Source organism: Juglans regia, chromosome 2 (assembly GCF_001411555.2).
Source record: "Juglans regia cultivar Chandler chromosome 2, Walnut 2.0, whole genome shotgun sequence".
Lineage (NCBI taxonomy): Eukaryota > Viridiplantae > Streptophyta > Magnoliopsida > Fagales > Juglandaceae > Juglans > Juglans regia.
The window spans coordinates 31876909-31901421 of record NC_049902.1 but is presented as its reverse complement, the minus strand read 5'-3'; the positions used below and the strand labels follow the sequence as shown (position 1 = coordinate 31901421).

The following is a 24513-nucleotide window of genomic DNA, read 5'->3' as shown; positions in this document are numbered from 1 at the left end:
ACAATTCCAATACACATCCCTCATAATCCATTGCTTATCAAATAGAAATTCAGTCCACTACTTCTAATTTTTCTTATGATTCTTCATAGGGATTCAAAGTGAAGTTCTTAATCGGTGCTCAAAAATAGAAAAGAAAATATAACAATCAGAGAACTAACCTGATTTTGAAACTCGGCCCGATTGATGATTATGCCAAATTTTTCGAGGTTAGGGTTAGGGTTAGGGCTAGGGCTAGGGCTTCACATTTTAGGTTAGGGTTAGGGCTTCACATTTCAGATCTAGTGTTTGAAGAGGCCAGGGCTTCATGTCTTCGGTGATGTGGCTTCATGGTTCGGTGAAGACGACAGGGCTCCGTGGAAGACGACATGGCTCCATGGTTCGTGGTTCGGTGCAGAAGACCAAGTGGTTCTTTGTGGGTTTGAGGGCTCGTGGTCGGCTTTGTGGGAGAAGAATTGGGAATCAATGGGAGAAGATACTAGATTGAGCGGGAGAAATTTCATTTTTGTTGTGAAATGTGCATATGAGGGAAACAAGTACGAGTTTCGCTGCTAGATTTCAAAACGGACACGTCGTCGTTTTCTAACGTACCACGTAGGACGGTTTCGCACCGGTTCCCCAAACAGGTTGCAAGCAAAATTTTTGATATTAGCATGCTTCTTTCATGAGCCTGAATTAGTTCGGATTTTCCTACAAATTTTACATTTGAAGTTTGAAGTACTTGCATATCAATGGTGGGATGGTAGTAAACATCTGCAGTTTTGTAACAACCTGATCGTAAGATTATGCCGTAAGATAAGTTTTATGTATTTTTCATATAACTATAAATATTATATTATTATTATTATTTTTCATATATTATTATTATTATTATTATTATTATTATTGGATTTTACATTTATTAATTTTAACATGATTATTATTATATTATTATTGATATTTTATGCATGACCCGATTTTTTTGTGCAATAGCCACATCTAGTTGAATAAATTTCCTAATGGAAATCAACTCCCAACTCCAAAAGTCGTACTCCCAAAACCCGAGTCCCACACCCGTTTGCTTTAAACTGTGAAAACTAATTCAGTTGATGAGCAGTTTCTCCACTTCGCACGTCTCCACTCTCATGCTCATGCACGTCTCTTTTCCTCTAAGTTTCCTTTTGATTCATCACCTATATATATATATATATATATATTACGCTTATCACTTCTGGATGGAAAGAAAACTCCAAGTCGCAAACCTACCTTGAAGCCTTCCCCTCCATGTACACTCAACCCCTTTGCCCAGAGCACACCGACTCCACCGTCGACAACCTTAAGGACGACGAACCCACTCTTCGGACAACACAATAAGCCTCACCATGCACCACACAAACTCATCATGGTGAGCCTCTGTTTTCCACTTCCGAAACTGAGTAGTTGAGCCACTTGCTTCGTCAGAGTCCACCACAGAAGACGTCAGAGTGCCGCCACCACTTCAGATCACGCCGGTGCCAGCTCATGGACCATCACTGCCCAAGAACCCAGCTTAGCCACGCTGCGGCCTCTTGCAACTGTAGACGAGCACCTTGAAGCAGCCAGTCCAAGTTGTTTTCACTAGCCACCTCAAGGACGTCGGAGCACCCCTCAGACGACACAAAAATCACTGGCCGATTATACCCCATCGAGCTCACTCCTTTCCGATAAACTCACTGCAGTCCACCACCCTCCTCTCTCTCTCGGTTGCGTTTCGGCATGATAGAACCCTCTCTCCCTCTCTCGGCGTCGCACCACCAATAGGACCTTCCAGATGCGCCGCCGTGACCCTGCTAGCCGCCAGAGCCACCGTGTCGTGCAGCCCTCTCGATGAGCCACTGCCTCGTACGTCTCCCTCCCACTCCTCCAAGCCTCTATTGCTCTTTATGTTTTAAATTGTGTTTTATTCTAGATTTTAATTGGTGCAGGTGTTAAATGAGATTGCCCTTTTTAATCTAGTATTTTGAAGGAGTGTTTTAAGTATAATTACATTTATAGCCGTACGTTTAAGTATATGTTAATTATGAATATTATTACGTCATTTTATTTGAAGTTGAGTTTAATTTTATTAAATAAATATATTAGTCATAAGCTCTTTTTTATAATAAAGTGTTTAAAGAACTTGAAATATATTTTAAGGTATACCATTGGACCTAATATTTTAGTTAATATTTCCTTTGTCTATTTAGTCGGATTTTTAAATAAAATTATTATGTTATATTTTAAATAGAAAAATTAAGGAATATGTTAAGAATATGTAAATGATATTTACTAGATTTCTTATAAGATAAATAATTATGTTAATTATGGAAAAATAAATCTATTTTAAGAATTGGGATTTTTATGACTTATTTTAAAATAGCCCAGGTATTCTACTAAATTATAATATGTTATTATTATTTAGTAATTTAAAATATCAGGATTTATTGATTATGGTGTTAAACAAAAGACTTATTCGACTATCTTCTAGATTTTGAATTTAATTAAGTAGGATATTAGTACATGTTGTTCCTAGATAGATTTAGTGATAATTAATATTGTGTATAGGTGACGAGCTACAAAGTGAGATTCAAGAAGAAGCACAACGAGGTAAGTAATTTGATTACAAATTAGGATCATCACAATTCAGCTTATATATAAGTATTATTCAAACCAGTTCATTGACAACCATTATTTATGCACCACTCATGTCATATGCAAACATGTCATACAACATAGCATACGATCATATCATTCTGCATCATGTTCAAATTCAGGAATTATAATTATGTATGTATTATGTCATGCATCTCATGTGTATAAGACACATAAGCTATCTTAAGTTCAAGTGTAAGATAAGATAAGATAAGATCAGTTAATCAGATGATCATTTAGATGCATGGTACCAATGCAGTTCAGTTTCAGGATGGATGTGCAAGCCATGGACTCAAGTATGGTCCACCATAGTATGCCAGAATACTATCAGCGGCTCCCCTTGCTGCAGCGGGATGTGGGGTCGGTGCACAACCTCGCACACAGGGTTAAGTGTGTTGGCCAGTCAGTTAATTCAGATCAGTTAGTTAATTCAGATAAATCAGTCATGCATAACATAAGTATTAGTATGAACAGTCATGAATTTTAAGCTCTCAGAATGAAAACTTATATGAAAACCTTATGTTTATTTCGTTTATATTGTGATGGATTTTTTACCGAGTTTTCGACTCATTTTAGTTTGTTTTCATATTTTTAACCACCCAGGTGAGGATGATGAATACGAGCGAGCATGCCAGGATTAGAAGGAACAGTTGATTTAGTTTCAGACATTCTAAAATAAAATTACTTTTGTGATATAAATTTTATTCAGTTTATTCTTTTAATATTTTTGGAAGATATTTTATTAGACGATTTTTTTACAAAATAAATCATAATTTCAGTTATTAAATATGAGATATATTTCTGGGTTTATTTTATGAAATACACGTGACACTCCTAGCTTACGGGAATGAGGTGTTACAAGTTTCCAAATGGAGGGGATATTTAGATCCCCCTAGCTGGCCAGACCCACGACTAAGAAGTAGGCCCAAAACTTTAGCCTAAGGTTAAGATGACCACGTATGAAGAGCCCGTAACTATAGTCACGTGACAGATAACTCTCAAAGAGTTGGAGATCTAACTTACAGTTGTATGTAATTATTTTAGGGAAGATAACTCCTACAAAGTAGAAGATATCCTCCCCGGTTCACAAGGGATCATGAAGGATACGTCAAGTCCATGTCCGTCTATAAATAACTCAGGAGAGGTAACAAACATTTCACTTCATTTTTACATATATTTATTCTCATATTGTGTTACTAACTTAAGCATCGGAGTCTCTCTAAGGCAACTAGTGCCGCCTCTGTATTGTGGCATATCTAATGGTGGGATGGCAGTAAACATGTACACTTTCCAAATTTGCAGCTGGGATTCTTACAGGCAAGATGCTAATTATTAATAAAACATTTGAGCTCCATAGACTTAGAGCAAGCTCCATAGTTTGTATAATAATTTATAAAAGTGGGACCTTCCAAAACGTACAGCCAATGGGGTAATGCTCCCAAATCAAACACGAGATGGATACAAAAGGCCACTTCCTATGATTTTATTAAATACTAAAAAGTTAGAAGGAGAATATTACCAAATTGATCTTATGTGATAATCCAAAAAGCTTGAAGATTCATTCAACCCTTTGAGTTCTTTTTGGAGCCCACTTGGCATTATATAAACGACAGAAAGATTAAAAAAGGAGAAGATTTTGATGAAATAAATAAACCCAATGAAACTTAGTTGGAGTTATCGGTGGGTTTGGTAATGACTATAATATGTAACGCTGTGGATACTGATGGAGATGTGCCATTAAAGTTCTTAATTCTAGGGTTTTCTTTTCTTTTATTTTTTATTTTTTATTTTGGATGAACATGCAGTCATTGGAAATCTATCCATTGTATGTTTTAAATTATTCTTTATTTTCTTATAAAAAAAATTATTCTTTATTTTATCATTGAGTTATACATGAGAAATACTAGATCTACACATAAATTTTATATAAAATAGTTTATAAATTAACATGATTTAATGTGATTTATCAAATTGTAAAATTATTTTTTTATTATAAAATAGATTTAACGTATTACATTAAGTTATATCAATATCAGAGTGAAAACTTTTTGTGTAAAATTTATATATAGACTTAATATTTATTGTACTATATTTGATTGCATAAGCATAAAAGAACCATCTTACGGACGTTAAAGAACAAAGACATTACATTATTATAAATATTTTATACTATATTTGACATTGCTATATGCATATTCGATAACACATAGTTATATATTTATACTCTAATCCCTTATTAATTAATATATATATATACATATATTCTGAGAAAAAAAAAAGAAATTAAAAAACGCTTGGGTCGTCACACAAATTCATTGTTCGTCTACATAGCAGAAAGTGAAACCGAGAGCGTGAACTGGAGGTTCTTGAACGACTCCGTAGCTAAAAAAACACTCGCGGAAATGGCGTCGGCTTCTCCATCATCCGAAGAACAGCAGCGGCAGGAACAGCAAGTGAAGGACTGCGTTCACAGGACCAAGCTCATTCAATTCTTGGGACGCACCACCCCTATCGTTCTTCAAAACGACAATGGCCCCTGCCCTCTTCTTGCCATCTGTAATTCATCCATCTCTCTCTCTCTCTAGACATATACTAGATATATACATGTATAGTATGTATTCTTTTCTTTTCTTTCTTGACTTCTCTTCTTTTATTTTTCGTCTTTTCTCGTTTTATTTCTTCGGTTGGTTTGGTTCCCGTGAAACGGGAGGAGGAGTTTCAGATTTGATTTTTGTTTCGGTTTCGAGTAAGCGGAGAATTTCGTGACAATCAATGGGAAATGACCTTGCTCCCGGTAGTTAGGCGGTTTTCGAAATGGAAGTTTTGGATTTAGATTTTCCTTCTGTTTTCCTACGATTTCAGAGCGATCAAACGTGAAAGGCAATGATTAATTGGATATTCAAATGCAATTACTTTATGTTACTTTGTGGTTTCTTGCGGAATATTCTGTATTGAGAATCAAGATTTGATCAATTTAATTGTCATACCTTGATTTACTTTCTGATTAAAGATTGGGGTTGGGCAATTAGGTTTGCTTTTACTTTTAGGGGTTTTATTTTGAGTTCTATTAGATGTTCCTTTGCTTTCCGGGAAAGTGTGATGTTGGCCAAATAGTTGTACTAGGAATTGTTGGACGTGAAGTTTTTGCACTGGGAATAGTATAGTTTGGTGTTTGTACTTCTTTTTTCCCCCACTTAACTCTATCGAGTTACCTTATGGAGGGCCAGTAGGGGTGCTACCCATACCCACCGTCCGGGGGGTGCTCCTGTCCCGCCTCCCAGCCCCGCATGGAAAGGGGGTGCCCCCGTCTGGATGCCAGGGGGTGGATTGGCTCCTCAATCCGTCCGCCACCCCCTCTTACAAATACAAATCAGAAATTCCAAAATCCAAACAAACTCACAAATCCTTACCGATCTTATAGAAATTCCAATAAAATCGCACAAAACAATGAAAACATTATAGATCTTACAAATCCAAACAAAAACTAAAAACTAAACCTACAACCAAACAAAATTAATCTTTCAGATCAGAAATAATCAACAAATTGAACAAAAAAACTAATCGATCAAATCAAACAACAGACCCACGGGCCATGACCATAGTCATGGGTCATACAGATCTATGCACAGATCTTTAGAGATTTGTGGGCAGATCTATATGGCCCATGGTCGTGACTTCGGTCATCAAACTTGAAGACCCGCCACGGCGTCACGGACTCTTGTGTCACACACGGTTGTAGCCGCCTGCCACTACCCATGACAATGAATCTATGATTCACGAAGGGAAGTTCTTTGAGTCTCTCATCTCTGCAGGCTTAGAGGAGGAGAAGAAAAGGGGAAGGTGGAGAAGAATAGAAATGAGAGAGAAGTCGAGGTCGAGTATGGTGGCCGTGGGCTGTGGCCAGTGGCACTGCCAGGAGAGGAGCAGACAAGAGGAGGGAGGGCCTGAGAGGGGAGGGGGGAGGGGGGTGGCTGGGACTGGGAGTCGAATGAGCGGAATGAGGAGAGAGAAAATATCATATTTATACACGTAGAGGTAAGGTTTTGTAACCTTGAAATGAAATGACGCCATTTTGGGGATTGTTAGGGACCTCGGTCAAGTCCCTAAACACTATGATCTCCATGCCTAGGATCTCCTTGAGATGACTGAAAGCCTGTTCCTCTCTTGCTTGATTCTCGAACAATGGTGGCCAAGATGAACACTTTGGCATGGTGATGTTAGGGGTTTAGGCTTGAATTGGTGAATGGGATGATGGAAAGGTTTGATGAAGTGTATGGCTACAATGGTGGAAAGAGGCGCACGACAATGGAGGTCAATTAGGGTTGGCGCCACTTAGGGTTTAGGTTTAGGGTTTGGAAGATGGATGATGGACGGCTAGGGTTTGGGTTTAGTGTTTTGGAGTTGGGCGGCTAGGGTTGGTCGAGTATGGCTAGTGAGAGATTTTAGGAAAGTTTCCTAAAATCTTGGAAGTCAATGGGGAATGGATATGGTCGGCTATAGGGAATAAGATGGTCAATTAGGGTTCCTAGAATGTAGGAACAATAATATGGCAAGTGTGATGGACGGCTAGGTCAAATTCAGATAAGGCAAGTGTTGCCGAAATTTGAATTTGAATTCAATTGGGAAGAGTGTTTTGGCTAGGGCAAAAGATTATGCAAATGAGTTATGGAAAGTTGGCTAACACAAGTATTAGTCGACTTCTAGGGTTTAATGGATTCAGAAGAGCAAAAATATGATGAACACCAAGAACACAATGAAGAACACTCAAGAACAAAAACATAAAATACTTAAGAACTTGAATGAACAAATGAATAACAATAACAATTCAACTATTGATTCACGAATTGCATAATAGTTGAATAAACCTCATATATTGATAAACACAACTTGGATTCACGAATTGCACAAAGCTGCAAGAACAAATAAATGAATCACACTTATTCAAAGAATTGCAAAGTGTGATTCTCTCTTTGAGATTCACGAATTTCACCCAAAAAGCCCAAGTGCAAAGGCACCGTTTATGATCTCTCAAACAATAATCCTCCCTTTAGGGTATTTGCCAAAAGATTCCCAAGTAATGGAAAGATGTCATATTTATAAGCAAAACAAGTTGGAAACTCCCAATAGGTCCCTTGAAAATAATTAATTAATTAAATAAGTAAAAGGAATAAACATAGTGGCATGGACCAAGCTAGTCGTGGCATGCATGAGCCCATGGTGGGCTAGGTTGGTGCATGGTGGTCTTCGGGCTGGTCCATGGCTAAGTGGTGCGACATGGCTTGCTGATGATGAGCCATGTGTGCGCGTTGCATGGCCCAAGCTGGTGGCCTAGGTGTTGGTTGCATGGCCCAAGCTGGTAGCTCGGGTGTTGAGGCTGCAAGGCATGGGTTGGAGCTATGCGCTGGATGGCATGCCTGCTCTGCAAGACATGGGCTGGGGCCGTGCTCTGGATGGCATGCCGTAAGGCATGCCACTAACCTCGCTAGCGTGCGGTAGGGGCTGTGCTGTGGCCTTGCGGCACATGGATGCACGCAGGGCCACGCGGCCCATCAACGTGCGCATGAGCCTGCGCACTAGAACTTGCATGCGCGCGTGGCGCTCTGTTGCGTGCAATGCCGTGTGCATGGGCGCGCGACTCAGTGTTGTGCGCATGAGTGCGTAGCGCATTGCCGCACGCATGGACAGATGCTCACTAACCTTGCTGGCCGGCATGCTGGGTGCCCCGTGTGTGCCATCGCTCGGGCCAAGGCATGCATGCATGTTGGGCGCCTCGTGCTTGTCACCCCACGAGCCAATGCATGCTTGTGGGCTAGCCAAGACGCATGTCCCCACCAAGACTAGGGCATGTGCGGCATCTCTAAAGGCAACTCGACGTGGGGGTCTAACAGGGATACCCAAAACGACGTCGCTTCATTATAAACATTTTTTTAATATATATATATGTACTTATAAAATATATAGATATATATGTGTATGCGCGGGTGGGATGTGGTAAACCCCGGGCTGGCTTGGGCCCAGCCTGGGTGCCGCCCCCACATGGTTTCACCATGCAGGCGGATGCACCGCAGTCTGCATGGGACATGGGATGGGCAAGGGCCCCAATTCTAAATTTCTTTTTGATTTTGTGTTATGGAAATTTGGGAGTTATTAATTCTAAAATCTTCCATCATTTTTTTTTTGGTTTGGTTAGAATTGGAAATAACATTTATATTTTTGCTTTTCTCTCTACGTTTCATCTATAGTCTTTCTTTTTTCTATAATCTGAATGTTGGATGGGAAACATGGAAAAATAAAGGAAAATGAGTCTTCCAATGATAGTTTATTGTTATTTTGGTTTCAAAGTGAAAAATAGCTGCATATTGTTTAGGGGCTTCTTGTTAGTCTAATATTAAGTAGAAAAAAGTAACTACTTATTACAATTTTTCTTGGCAACCAAATGATGGAATTATCATAATAAATAGTTTCATTTTAGGATTTTTGGGAATGTAATGCCCCATATTATAGTTAAGCTGCATCTTGGGTGGGACACTTATATTGTCAAGTCCCAAATTAGTAGAACTAGGCCTTATGATGATTCTAAGGAGTTTCAATTGTAAACTTGATTGGTTCTTTTGGAGTATGAGTGCATATGTGACTTATGTTTTCCTTGAGTTGTTATGAACGGTATTAGAGTTGACGTAGTAACACAATGTGGTGCTAGGGCACTGCATTGTGACTTTAGCATCTTTGCTTCTCTCATCACCTGTCTAGCTCACTTCTCTTTTCCCGAAGAGAAAATGTTTTAGTCATTCCACAAAAATAAACCCACAAATTTAAGTGACTTGATGTGGCATGTCAGATTGTAAAACTACTATGCATAACTCATTAAACTTGTATTTCCCTTTCTTTAATTGCCATCATCCCTTAACCTCTGTGCGGAGGGTTGTGCACCGGTTCCAGTGGGTTCCAGTGCCTGTGGCCATAGGGAAACTGCTTAACTTATCATAAAATACTATGGTGGACCATGCTTAGGTCCGTGGTTTGCACATCCACCTATAATTGCATTGGTTTCATGCATCTCTTATGGCCATTCTTAAAGCTTCTTTCATAACTTGTCTTTTATCTTTCTTACCATGATGCATGTAAAACACATATTAACATGACATTGAAACTCAATTTCATCATAAGTTGGTACATAAGGGGCTTTCACTAAAGGGCCATACATTCATAATAATTTAAAAACATCATTTACCATACATGTGAGAGTATGATCATGCTACTTACCCCTTTGCTTCTATCGATAACAAACGCATCAATAATCCTTCTTGAAGTTGCTGAAAAAGGGTTGGACTTGATAAGGTGAGGCTAGTTTTTAAATCTCCTGGAATTGCAGCAACTTTCCTAGGGTGTCTTTACAGCAGTTATAAAAAAAACAAGGATGGACCTCAAGAAAACAAGGCTGATTGGTATTTGCAGTTTGTACTTCTAGCATGGCTGTAACTGACTCCTATTGGTGCAAGAATTCTTCTAAAACAACCTAAGTGGAGATACCTTCATCTAGAGGGTTTCTTGGCACCTAATGCAGTTCTAACTTCTCCAAAAAGGGCTGGTTTCCAATTATCAAGAATTTAGCAGCAAAAAATCAAATGGGCTTTGGCTAGAAAATACTTGGTCTTATCCATCCATATATGGACCTAATGGGTTGAATCCATTTTGAATTAGGTCCATAAATTCATATCCAATCATATCTCCTCGATACTAGATCCTCATATATACGAGCTAATGGGCCCAATAAAATAATCTTCCTTCTAGCCTTAATAAAATTGGGCCTGTGGCCCAAACTTATAAAATCTTTACCCAAACTTATAAAATTTGGGTCTGGGTAGTTACATGTTCAGAACTTTAAAGATTGGGAATGCCCTATGGATGATCTTAGATGTTTCTTCTTCCACACCTTATTCTGGTGGGCTTCTGTTATTGTCCTCAACAGGGCTAGTTTTATGATTTTCTTGTATTCATACCTAGCTCATAACTTGTTACTAGTGGTGTTCTCTTTCCTGTGTACTTGGGCTTCGCCTAATTACTTTTTTTTTTTTTATACAAGAAAGATTTTATTAATATGAAAATGGGCATAGCCCAAGTACACAAGTAGTACAGCTCAATGGGCTTTGCCTATTTACTTGATTTAATAAAATTTTATTGTCTATTAAAAAACTACCATTTTTTTCTCTTTAACTTGGGGGTAGGGGTTGGGTTGCCCTTGCTTTTATGCCGGTAATGGTTCAATGGTTCGTGGGTCTTGTCAGTATTTACTGGGAAATGGATGGTTTACCCTTGGGGTTGCTGCAGGTAATGTTCTTCTGCTTAGGAATAACTTGAATTTGAGTCCGGATACAGTCGAAGTCTCACAGGAGAAATTGCTTGCACTGGTTGCTGAAAGACTAATTGATTCCAACAGTAATCTCAATGTAAGTTCTTTATTTGTTTGTCACTTATGAGCCTCCTATTTGCTGGGTAAATTCAATTAACTGTTTTTTCTTGTCGTGTTGCAGAATAAGGATGCAGGCTATGTTGAAAATCAACAACAGAACATTTCTGATGCAATTGATCTGCTTCCTCGACTTGCAACTGGCATTGATGTAAATATAAAATTCAGGAGGTTCGAAATTTTTTATTCTTCTAGGGATCATTTATTGGTGTTTTCTTTACATTGTTCTGATAAAAAGTTTCGTGATACCTGCAGGATGGATGATTTTGAGTTTACTCCAGAGTGTGCCATTTTTGATCTACTGGACATTCCATTATATCATGGTTGGATAGTTGATCCACAGGTTTGCACTTCTCTGGCATCAGACATGCTATTTAGTATAATTTACTTGGAGACATTTCAAGTTTTTTCTTCAAATGGAATAATATTGTCGGTTTCTTGTGTTCAATGAGATATGATCTGGGATTTCTACAATTTTGTTCATGCCATACATTTGCAGTTTGTCCTTATCCAGTATATTCAACTTTAAGCCTCTCATGGGTTGTTTTTGAACTTCCATGTTGCCAATGACTTGTCCATAGCATATTTCCTTCAGTAGATTCTCTCTCGAGCTCTTAAAATTTAGCAAGGAATTTACACACACACACACACACACACACACACACACACACACACATATATATATATATATAAATTAGCCAAGAATTCTTGGGGGTTAAATAGGTATTCTCTCGTGCTTCCCTCTTTTCTGTTTTATTGTTTTTGTTCTCTGGCTGTCATAAAAACTACAGTTTTGGGCCAATGGTCTTTGGGCTAAATGGCATCCCCACCCATGCAAACAAAGAGTGGAGGATATAGGGTTGCTGGATGTCTTAATTTGCATTTAACTATTAAAAAAGTTATTACTGCTGTTGGGCACCTTGCAATTGGTAGACTTGGTATAATAATTTATTGGTTTTGGAAGTTGGAATATGCAGTTATTTAAAGGCTACATATTTGATGGTCGAAATTTGCTATCAGTTGGCTACAATAAGCAACTAATCTGCCCAGATGTTGAATGGTCTGATAGTGTTGGTTCAAGCCTTTTGGTTTGATAATAGAACTTCTGATTTTTCCAGGACACTGGTACTGCTAATGCCATTGGGTCAAAGTCATACAATGCTTTAACGGGAGAGCTTGTGGCCCTTGAAACACAAAATATGGAGGGGCTATCAGAAAGCAATCCTGAAGAAGATTGTGTTGATTTTGTTGCTGCAACGACTGCAACCCTAGGTGTTCCTTCTCCATGCCTTTCGAAAACTACATCATTTGATGATTCTCCACACTCACTCCCTGATCACCAGAAAGCAAGAAAAGGAGACCTTGAAGAAGAAGCAGAGCTTTTGAGAGCCCTGGAGCTGTCTCAGGCTGCAAAGCCAACTTCAGTGGGTGATACTCTTGTAGACAATATTAATGGGGGGACTGACTCTGTTATTTCATATGGAAGTGTGGACGTTTTGCCTGTAGATTCTGTAGATAGTTTAGAGAGGCACATTGGTGTTGAAGACAACAATTTGCCTAAACTGGAACAATCTATTTTAGATGATTGCAATGCAAAAAGCAATGGCAGTGATCTTATATCTGCAAAAAATAATACAGGGAAAGAAGCAGCTACTTCTTTCTTGAAGACTGATGTGGGTAATTACCTTGATCAGTCAACTTATGTGGAGTCTGAAGAACGTAGCCTTCACATTGATGTGGCTGAGATTAGTGGTGTTGACACATTACTCCAGAGTGGAAGTGCCCCTTCCCTTTCTCCTGGAAGAGAAACTGCATCTTTGGAAAATAGCGATATTGGTATTTCTAGAGGGGGCGAAGAAGTTAAGCAATCCTCTTTCACAACCCATGTTCTTGAACCTGCAGATAAGCTAGGTGATTGTAGCACAAAAGAATTATCATACTTATCTTCACCAAATGCCAATTCAGATTTATCTAGGGGCAGGATTCAGCACATAGATGCTGCCCAACCTTTGACTTCCAGTGTTGATGGCAGTGAGCCCATATATGAAGGAGAGGAATGTATATTGGATTCAAGAAACACAGTTCTTGAGGAACGGGAGCCTGTGTATGAGGGTGAGGTGGTTCTTGCTAAACAAGCTGACAAAAGCACTGTAGATGCCCATAGTTCAAGGTCTAAAGATGAAATCACTCCACAAGAAGGTTAGTGGTGTATCAAAGAAGTTGATATGTGCTGTGTGTGACATGTTTGTTTCTATTAATTAACCAATTAATATGAGCTCAAATTTATTTAAAAGAACGTCTTCTTTGCTTTCTGATTGGCTATAGGTGAGCTTATCCGGAATTTTTTGAAAAACAATGCTAGCCAGTTGACCATTAATGGGTATGTTATTTATTGTTCATCTCTATTTATCAAAAAAAAAAAAAAAATTATTTATTGTTCATCTCATAGCTCCTAATTCCTATTTTAATCCACATGTTTTGCCATGGTGGATGCTGTGAAGTTCACAATATGATTGCTTTCAATACTTTTGCAGCCTTTTCTGCTTACGAGATGGTCTTAAAGAACGTGAACTTTGTGTATTTTTCCGTAATAATCACTTCAGCACCATGTTTAAGGTCAGTAAGAGCTGGTATGTTCTTTTATAAGGGTTAATTACTGATTTTTCTGCTTATGAACTTCTGGCTGCATTTTTTAATGGTGAACATTTGAGGAAAACATATACAATTTTGTAAGCTTCAAGTTCCACTGTCCCTGAAAACATCAATTCTCAGATAATACCCAAATCTTCTATCATTGCAGTTTGATGGTGAACTTTATCTTCTAGCTACAGACCAAGGTTACATAAATCAGCCTGATTTGGTGTGGGAAAAATTAAATGAGGTAAACTGCTTACTTTGTGATCTTGTTTACTGGGTCACATTATCAATTATTATCAATTTTTCAACGTTTAGTTGCTGCTTTAATCCTAGTAGAAATCTGATTGAAGTGTTGATTCTTGACGCTTACTTTCTTTGTGAAGTCAAAGGTGTTAAGTCCTTTAGCGAAAATGACAAAACTAAGTTTGTTTGTCTGTTTTGTTTTCTTCCGCTAATTTTCTCCGAAAAGGTTTTAATGCCATAGGCTATGGTTCTTTTTAGGGTTGAAAAAGTATTGGACATATGTATGTTTGTATGCAAATCCTTTTAGTTTTTGTGTATAAATGCATGACAATGGCTACCATTATCATGGATATTGCGCCTGTATTGGTAGAAATAGAAGCAATCAATGTGATATTTTTCATAGTGGTATCTAGAATGAGCTTTAAATCCAAATGTGGGTTTGTTTTTCCTTTTTCCAATTTCTTCTTTGTTTGTAAATGTGATGTTTCCAACTGATAATCAACTGGTGTCTTTAAGTCTGTGAACTCTAATCATTCTAATATTAATATCTAGTTAGGTGTTACATTGAAGTTTGGTATCCTAATTATAATTCCTCCCATGCTTTTCATTTCAGGTCAATGGGGATACTCTGTTCATGATGGGTAACTTTAAGGAATTCAGAGCAGAAAGTCGTGCAAATGACACATGGGATGAACATAATGCTATGGCCAGCACTGCTGTGTGTATTTTTGTGTTGTTTAGACCTAAGCTCATCAGCAGTTGCTTCCATGATACTAATTTGAATTTATGTACCTTAGGACTATCTTGCCAGCATCAATAGCTCAGCACAAGTGGGTTTGGATGGAAAGTAATTATCTCAACTTTGTTACTGGTGCATACTTGATTTCTTAATTTCTTGTTTGAGAACAGATACCATGCATGTCTCTAGATCCAGTCAATTCTGTATCACAGTCTGCTTCTATCTGTTTTGTGCAATAAATGTCCTCCGTTTTTATTATTTCAGAATGGGATATTTAATTGTTGTTGTTAAATTACTTTTCAGAAAAAATGCCGATGCTTAAGTCAATATAATCAGGAAAGTGTGAACTTTGAAGGCCAACATTTAAAAATCAGCCTTGTTTTCCTTTTTATGCTTTCGAATGATTGTTTTTAAGAATTTGTCCAAGTCTTTTTCATTTTTCCTTTTCCTAATTCTTGAGTATGGCATGCTCGTGGGCTTCCAATTTGTAATAAAATGTTTGTAATTTGTTGTGGCAGTTCTGATCTACAATTGGCAATTGCTCTGCAACAACAGGAGTTTGAACAGCAGCCACAGCGTCCTAATTCACAGCAGTCATCCATCAGTGGAAGTTCGAGTCTGATCATTGGTCCCCAGGTAGAATTTCTTGTTTCATTGTGTAAATTACACTGGATTTATTTAAATTAGTTTTATCAGTAAATAAAAATTTTATTAAAATAAGCGAAGCCAAGTACATGGGACATATACAAGAACAACACCTATGCATGGCTTAAATTAGTTTTTTTTTTTTTATAAGTAACAATTTATTAATACCAATAGGCATAGCCAAGTACACTGGACGTATACAAGAGAAACATTCTTAATTTGGTATATTCTTATATATACCTCCGGTGTACTTGGGCTATGCCTATCTTTATCAATACAACTACTTATTACTTATAAAAAAAAATGTATATAAGAGAAACACCTAGTTGGGATGCAGAAAAAGATACGAAGAAAAAAAGAACATAAAGCCCATCTAGAAAAAAGATCCTAACAAAGCCCAAACCCAAGCCCAAAGATGCGCCTACCCCAAGCTCTCACCAAACCACCACCAGTGCAGCAATGCCTATCCCACCAAACCAGGTTTTGCCCATACACCAAGTGGCTGTAAAATCCCCAACACACTCCTCAATATTTGTAAACTCCGAAGGAGCCTACTAGAAATATACAATTGGTTCTATCTTCCCTCTGATCCTCCCTCGACTTGGACTACCTCCCTTAGCGTCATAGTTGATTGCCCAAGTAAGACTCTTTAACTCTCTACTCTTCTTAGATCTTGATTTTGTTTCAAGAATGTGACCCACTTCTTTTGCATTGAGTAGTGCTGTGAATTGATCCTCAAATCCTCCGCGTGTAATCCCCACACATTGTTGTATCTCATTTACCTTTTCCAAAACCCAATCCGATGATTAGTCGGGTATACTGTTAATCAGTGGAAGAGAGACCAGGGGGACAACATCTTCCATAAACTCAGCTCCCAATTGTAGGTCAGGCCCTAAATATTCCTCCTCGCAAGGCACCAATGACAGCCCCATCCTTTCCTCCACACCAGTTCCTAAATCTTGAACCATCTCCTCCACAACGCCATTGATGTTGTCACCTCCTTGGCTAGAGCTATGTGTTGATCCACAAGGTGCCTGAAGAGGTACCAAGGAATGGGTTCCCTCCGTCATGGGTGGTGGAGCCATGGGCGCCATTTGAAGTTTTGGGTTAGCGGAAAGCCTAGAATCTCCCCCAAGACTCGGCAATACCTCAGGTTCCGTTGTGGGTGCCGTCTTTTTGACGAAGAGAACTTTGAGAGGGGGTTCTCCACTCATTAGCGAACTCACCCTTGGTGGGGGCAGCCCGTTTCGGCCGTCTCTACGCCAATACCTGACGTAGAACCCACTTTGAATATAGATGACCCGCTTCTCCTTTTGACCCGCCACACTCTCTTGGGTCTGGATATTGAAATTGGGCCAAACCCAACTTTCTTTTTTCCTTTATGTAATTTTATAGGATTCGGCCCATCTCTTAACACGTCAAGCCCGCTCTTTTGTGTAAATGACTTGTGATTCAACTCCCCCTGATTGGACCTTACCACCTCTTAACACGCCTAACCCATCCTGTTTTGTTGATAACATAGCAATCACTGCCTCCAACTCGGCAAGCGGGTTTTGCATCTCTTTCATGTACAGTGCATGCCCTTGGGAAGACCATAACCATCCCTTGTTTCGTAAGAAACGGTTCTTGAGCTTTTAAATTAGTTTTTAATCTGGGGAAACTTGATAACTAACTATCATCAGTTCTTTGCTAGTGGTCTGGGTTGTATCAGTTTGTCAGGCCTTAACAAGTGTAGTGATAGGCTAGTTCAAGTTGTTTTAAAGTTAAATTAGGGTTTTGAGTAAAAAAGATAAGAAGAAGAATACTGCTTCTGCTAAAGAGTAAGCCTGACTTATAAAAAAAAGTAATCTTTGATGACCCAGTTATGATGCCCATAATTTTTTTTGTACGATGGAAAAGTAAATTTTTAGTGGAAAGTTGCAATCCTTAAGTTTGATATGGGTTTCTTCTTAAATATGATTTCCAATTGATTTTTTCATGTGTCTGATGCCATTGGAGATGTAGGGCTGTTTCTCCTCATTTTATGCTAATTCTGGTCTAATAGAAAATCACAATATTCTTTCTATATGAATTGACTTCTTGTGATTTGGGGTTTTAGTGGTCAGAGTGTTCTGTTAAGATCAAATACTAGAGCAAGGTATAGTTGCTAGTGTTGGACTATGTCAGCACGTGTGTTTGTGCTCGTTGACTCATTTTGCATCTTCCTTCTCAAACACGATTTTATTGTTTAGAAGGACTGGTATTATTTGACTTGTCCAGTTGAATGGTTTTGTGAGCATGATGGGTTAAACTGAGTTTGGACTTTGTTTCAATTATTGTGAGCGCAAATGGAAGGAATTCTATTGTTTTTGGCCAAGACGTATTTTTTTAAAATTTCTTTATATATTTTGTAGTATTTGTGGACAATGGCACGAGTGTCATGTGTCATGGATATGGGGTGTTAGACAAGGCTCCCCCAAAATCTAAACATTGGTTATCAACTTATCACTTTGTTTTGGGGGGTATGTAGCACACCCTAAGAGTAATTACATGTAAACTATGTATAGTTTCCTGACAAGATATCCAAAGTATCCTTCGTTTTATGCACAGTTAAAGGGAATGGAGGTGAATCCTTCTTTAAATTTTCAGACGAGCATCATATCCTGGTGGACATGTTGTGTCATTTCTTATGCATTTGTCATGCAAATCTTTCATCAGGATAAATAAATCATAGGCTATATTGCATCTCTATGTTGATTAAAGATTACACATATACCATAAATATTGCAGTTTGTTGTTAGTTTGCTGATTAATTATGAAATCAAATTATGCATCTAGGCTTTTTTTTTTTCTTTTTTTTTTTCCCCTACAATTAAGAATATTAAACTTAGTGTTGCTAGGCGTTATCTGCAGCTTCAGTAGTCATGTTGTGTTAGCAACACAAAATATCTTGTTGGATCCTAAATCACTTTCTGATAAGCAATTCATTGCTAGATATATTTTCCTCTCTTTTATTTTTTGTGAGGGTGGGGTAAGGGGGAATATAGTTTCTACACTTTAACTGGTAACATTTTATACTTAGCACCCAAACTACCAAACTAACACATTGCACTCTCAAAATCAGATAAGATCCAGATTATGGGAAGTTCATGCACTCATTATTTTGTGGCACAAATCTGTGATAGAACACTAATCCTGAGATGGTGAAGAAGAAACGAAACATTTGAAATTTAGAGAATTTTTTTTGCCATCACGTATTTGCATCTTGTTTCACGGATATCATTCCCTGCAATCAACCAGAGCATGATTGCTATGCTCAACATAGATTTACCCTCATGACTGCAAGCTACATAGATGGATTGCCTTGACTAATGGCTTTTGGCAGGTGCCAAGAACGACTGGCAGGGACTCGGACTCGTCCTCGTCCTCCAGACCTGAAGCAAAGTCAAAAGAGAAGTGTACTGTGATGTGATGTGAAATTTGAATGCAGGTAGTTTGGAAGTTTCTTGTAAATGGTGGGTGGGGTGTGTGTGTTTTGCCCCTTTGTATTCCATGGTATTACTCAACTGTATTCATCCTACACGTGATTTGAGATAAAGTTTTGTACTGTAAATAATGCAAGCATATAGTAGTAGCACATGGCTAGGCCCTCCAATCTTAAAACCTTTTGCCCTTTTCTTTTTGTGCCTGCTCAAGCATTTTCATTTTTCTTTTCGAAATAATAAGCAGAGATTAAGACAGCTCTCCCCTCGACTAACTCGAAAAGATTCAAGATAATGCTTTGTCCTTTGATAGCTCTGGCTTGTTCGAGATTTGTGTTGGGTAGGATATGTGGAGGACCACTTTAGGCCACATGTCCCACCCCAAAAAGCTTGTCTATGTGCAAAACTCTGTATACTGTCATGTCATATTTGTATCAGTAATCCTAATAATGATCATAGGAAACATCTATGTGATGCCCACGTGTGAAAGCTTACCATACTGTGTATCATCAAATTAGATAGACGTTTACGTGGCATGATGTGTAGACAAAAGCAGTTGGGCTTTATTTATATAATCTTGACAGGCTATTAGCCGTTTGATTTATCGGCCTTTCCATCAATCCTTTCGAAAGTTCTGTATCAATCATGTCTTGCAATCTTCATGTCAACGAGGACGGGCTAGGCCCGACCTTAAACTACTTTTGTGTGTGGGTGTGTTAAATCGAGAAAATCTGATTGGGTGGTTCACTTTAAAGTATGCAAGATCACGCATCCACGACCTTTCATAGCTTGGGGCGTCCCTCTCGGATTGAACCTCGTGAAGAACAGTCGTTTTACCTCGTGAGGAACACTCGATTTTTGAATAAGCCGAATCACTGCGATGAAATGAGGCCACCTTATTCCTTTTTACTAGTGATGAAACGTCGCAGTTGGGTAAAGTCAGCCGGCTCTTACGTGTCAGAATCTGGTTTGTCCATGGGGACAACAGTCCCCGCCACGACAATTGTCCTTCATGTTGTGTCGAAATTCTATGTTGGCACTTGGCATGTTGTGTTGTGTTATGTTGTGGCCGCCCTCCTAATAAAGTATTTGCAGGCCCTGATTACTGAAATACCAAATCAACCTAACCTTTGTTTCTTGTAGGACCTACAACCAAGAAAACCCCCCCCCCCCAAAGAACGGTACAGATCCCTCACACGTCACATCGTACTCACCACCGACAACCAGCCCACCATTATTGTTCCATTCTTATATATATCAGCATTATTATCCATCACAAATATTATAATAAAATTAAGACAATTGGGGTTCTAAATATTCATTTTCTATATTTAATGGTAATTAGCAAGTTGTTTGAGTTTGTAGTGTCTGTTGTTAAGAGAAATCCTTTACTTATAAAAGAATTATATAAAAGTAAATTTAAATATAAATTAATGTGATATGTTAGATTGTAAAATTATTTTTATCGTAAAGTATATATAATAGATCACATAAAATTATTTCAATTTATAAATTTACTTTTATATAATCTTTTTACGTTTATATTTAAATTGCTAGATGTGTATGTATGCATGTCAAACTTTTAGATTGCGCGCGTTTAAAGGATTTATTGTATTGTGAGAACGATGACAAAAAAATAAAAGAAAATAAGAACAATCAATCACATGATATAAAAATTAACATGGTTTGACAACGTGCCTACGTCTACAGAGCTGCAGAGGATTTTATTATGTCGATGAATGACAAAATATACTTTGAGACAAAATTTTACTATTCACAATGATTATACTGTTCATTAAGTACACATGTATAGGATCATATGAAGAAGCTCTAATTTTATAATTTTTGAGTTATTCGTTTGAGCAGAGTATCGAGCATACCTCGAGCGAATTCTCTATCTAAGATTCACTTGATTGACCTGTCACGCGAATTCTCTTCCTATCGACCTAATCCAGTGCTCTATGACCCAAGCCTCATTGAAATTTCACCAAAAAAATCGTGACAAAATCTTGGCAGGTCGAGTCATAAAATCGAATAGCGACAACAACAATTTATACTCCACAAAACCAACATATTGGAATTTTTATTTTTTCTAAAAGAAAAAACATAATCCGTTTCACAAAAAAGAAAAGAAAAAAAAAAAAAAAAGAGGAAAAGATAAAAACATAATCATCAAAGAAGAGAAGAAAAAGGAAAACGAAAGGTCAGGATTGTGGGCCTCATGAGAGGGACAAGGCGGGGATGATCTCTAAGTTTCTCGTAGTGGGGAGTGTGGGACCACTACTGCTATCTTGTTTTTATTTATATTTTATTGATATTTGTGTTTTGTTTTAGTTTAATCTGCGGGGACCATCCTACAATACGAAGGTCGTAATCAGAGGGTCGAGAATATGACAAGGCTACAGCTGTGACGGTGACCCCACTGCGACTTCCCCGCCATCAACGACGTTGGAACGTCACTTTTCTCTGCAGATTCACGCCGTTGGCTTTTTCAGCACGCCATCGTCCGGCTCGCCTCCCCCCCACACTAAATTCACGACCTAATAAAACAGTACTAATTACATTCTTGGAAACTACTACGCTTGTTTTTCTTTTCTGGATAACTAGCTAGGGACCTACAACCGCAAAAATACATCAATGTTAATGTTAATATATCTTGGAATCTTAAACTTTTTATATTAGCTTCAACTTTTTAGTAAAATTCTATAATCCGAAATACTTATTTTTTATATATATAATCTCATCTCATCTATAAAAATAAATGAAGTCTCAATCGTTTGTATTGAAATCGATCTTCAAAGTTGGAAAGTATATCTTTTAAGATGATCACAATCCTTTCGATTATATATATATAGGTATGATGATCTACGTACGTACACATCTAAGAAATTGAAAAATTTCTCGTCCCAAGACCCATGCTATATATATATATATGAAAACAGATTAATGAAAATAATATAACGTGCATGCCTGGTTTCTAATAATTCAAAGAAAACCCAATGTTAAATATGATATATTATAGTACCGATCCCTGTAAAGTTTTGTCAATTCCATTGTGCGGGGCTCTACGTGAAACTTGCCTCCTCGAGGCTTTTTCTTTTATATATAATTAAACGACGGTTCTTCAATTTTTAATGACATATAATAGGGTGTGAAATACCGATCGCTCAAAATGTGGATGCATGCACTACATGTTGAGCTCTCATGTATAGCTGAGACAAAACGATCTTATAACATGCATTAAGAGAAGCTTTGACATTACTACTACTACGTACCGGCCGGGTATGGATCTTGTCCCTCTCCTTTGGCTTTACTTACAAGATCATGTCGTTTTATAACTTTATAAAGAGATGTCGATCCAAGAATGTTTTCTTTTTACTTTACAAAACAAAAGACAAAGGAGCTCAGAAGTACTGTAGTACTATATGGAATTCATGTACTATATATGAAACCTAGCAGATGAATGCATATGATTACTCATGGGAAAGCTCAAACTTGAAAATGAATTGGTCTGATTCATTGTCCATGATCATGTAGGGAATCATAAAAAGAAAAGCGGTCCCTAATTACTTTGTGACTTCTATTTCCTTTTACTTTAGCTAGATCATGTTATTCTCTGGCCATCATATATATACCCATTTTGGTGTTATTTTCAGTCCTTATTGTGAGTGAACACTAGTTTTCTCAGGAAGAATATATATATAAAATGATATCATAATTTTCACTACTAGTAGTACTAGCTAGGCAGTTAAGCACGAGTTCATATAATTACGACCTAATGGCATATTTATTAATAATTACTGCATGTTAGCCTATTAATGAAGAAAGAAAAAGGAAATTAAAGAGAAGAGATTGAAGCTGATATATATATATATATATATATATATATATATATATATATATATATATATAATAAGTAATGCTAGAGAGAAGTCACTATAGCAGTGTATACTTTATACTCATTACGTGGCTGCTTCTAGTTGATTGTTCTCAACACTCACTTGGGGAGATGTGTGGTCTACATAATATCACATCATGTATGTAAAATAGATGCTCCTAATAATAACTTCTATTTATATTTATTCTAAATATAATTACCAAAAATTTACGGCCAAAAACAGGACATTGCTTCGATCGATGCTCGTCCAAGGACGTACATTAAAGTTTAAACTATAAATAGATATAATGTTTCCTTGCTCCCAACGCATCAATTAATCCACGTACGTACTTGACTCCAAAAACAAATTATAACTCATACAAAAAAAAAAAAAAAATAAATAAATAAATTAAAGGTAAGATCACTAGCTTAATTATGTACATATATATATAAATAATTTCCAATATTTCATGTTTTTGCTCAGCTGCTTCGAGTATTATTAGGGCATGCAAGCCCATGCAAAAATCCTCCCCTTCGATCTCATGTAGTACTACTTTCTTATAAACGTACGTATGATGTTCCATAATTAGTACTTAATCAACTATTTCTTTGTAAAATCGAATACTCAAAAAAAAAAATTATATTGGATGAACATGATGACATTAATAATAAACAATATGAAGGATAAAGTCGATCGAGACGATATATATAAATTCTAATGGAATCGATCGGATTAAATATTTATACATACATACACGTACATACATACAGACGTACGTACATGATCATGATGTACATGATGATCAGTACATGCATGTATGTAATCTTAAAGAAACATAGTAGAACAATTCCTGATCCGACGGCTAGGGGTATCCCCAGCTCAGAAGGGGATGGTTCATGAATATGATCTGGCCTGGTAGTTGGCTAGCTAGAGATGAGCCCACAAGCAATGCCTGCATACCACGTAATTAATTAAACTCATCTCTATATGATAGTTGTTGGGTTGTCATTTGTATTTTAACGAACTACTACATGCGTAATATACACACAAATATTTATATATATTTAAATTTATTTATATATTTCTGTGTTTTCACTAAAACCCAAGTGATCAGCTTGAATAATGAAAGGCATAATACACCAGTCGAGGAGGTTGAACAGTGACACCTCAACTTCAGCCGACTTTCTTTATCGATTAATTTTTTTTTTTTAAAAAAAAAAAAATTAGGGTTTGCTCATTTTCTTTGATTAGTGGAGCAGCCCATTTGGTTGGAAATATAAACTAAACCCTTTATCTTGATTAAGTTGAATATAATTTCTTGGTGCCAAGTTGATTTTTTGTTTGAAATTCTTATGTTCTGCCAGCACTCTTGCTAAGAAAGATGACCTCTTGGCCGGGGAAGAAAAAAGAGTCATATCATGCCTTATCTTCAGTCATTCATTTATGAGTTATAGAGTGATTATTTGGTTCCCTTTTACCCTAAAACAAAACTTGGGCTCTGATCAGCCATATGGAGAATAGGTATATGGCCCGATTGACATGACATAGAACTTCTAAAATAGAAGTCTTGAATCCGACCCTCTCCCATATGAATAAAAAAAAAAAGTAAAAACATCTATAAAACTATGTTATATATTTTGTATTGAGATGAAAAAGAGAGTGGCTCAATCTTTGTAGATATGTAATTATAATCTTAAATATGGTTATTAATTGGTGTATATAGCAAATTAATAGCCAATGGTTTGCTAAAAAAGCTGTCAGCAAACTTCAAACAGTGACTGCAAGTGAAGGCTATCT

General features: G+C 37.4%; 1 protein-coding gene and 1 non-coding gene across 2 annotated transcripts; one reads left to right on the top strand and one right to left on the bottom strand.

The window, feature by feature from the left end:
- Positions 1-14: 14 nt before the first annotated feature.
- LOC118347837 lies at positions 15-94 on the bottom strand. The gene has a single exon (XR_004800983.1). It is a non-coding gene; the product is annotated as a small nucleolar RNA R21 (small nucleolar RNA).
- A 4843-nt stretch (positions 95-4937) lies between these two features.
- On the top strand, positions 4938-19033 carry LOC108990688 (ubiquitin carboxyl-terminal hydrolase MINDY-2-like). The gene is made up of 12 exons (XM_018964722.2): positions 4938-5202; positions 10975-11093; positions 11178-11284; positions 11369-11456; positions 12232-13312; positions 13439-13493; positions 13648-13729; positions 13914-13994; positions 14607-14711; positions 14791-14840; positions 15251-15368; positions 18742-19033. Exons 1-12 carry the CDS (start codon positions 5049-5051, stop codon positions 18826-18828), a joined length of 2127 nt encoding a protein of 708 aa, XP_018820267.2. The 5' UTR covers positions 4938-5048; the 3' UTR covers positions 18829-19033.
- The last annotated feature ends 5480 nt before the right edge of the window (positions 19034-24513 follow it).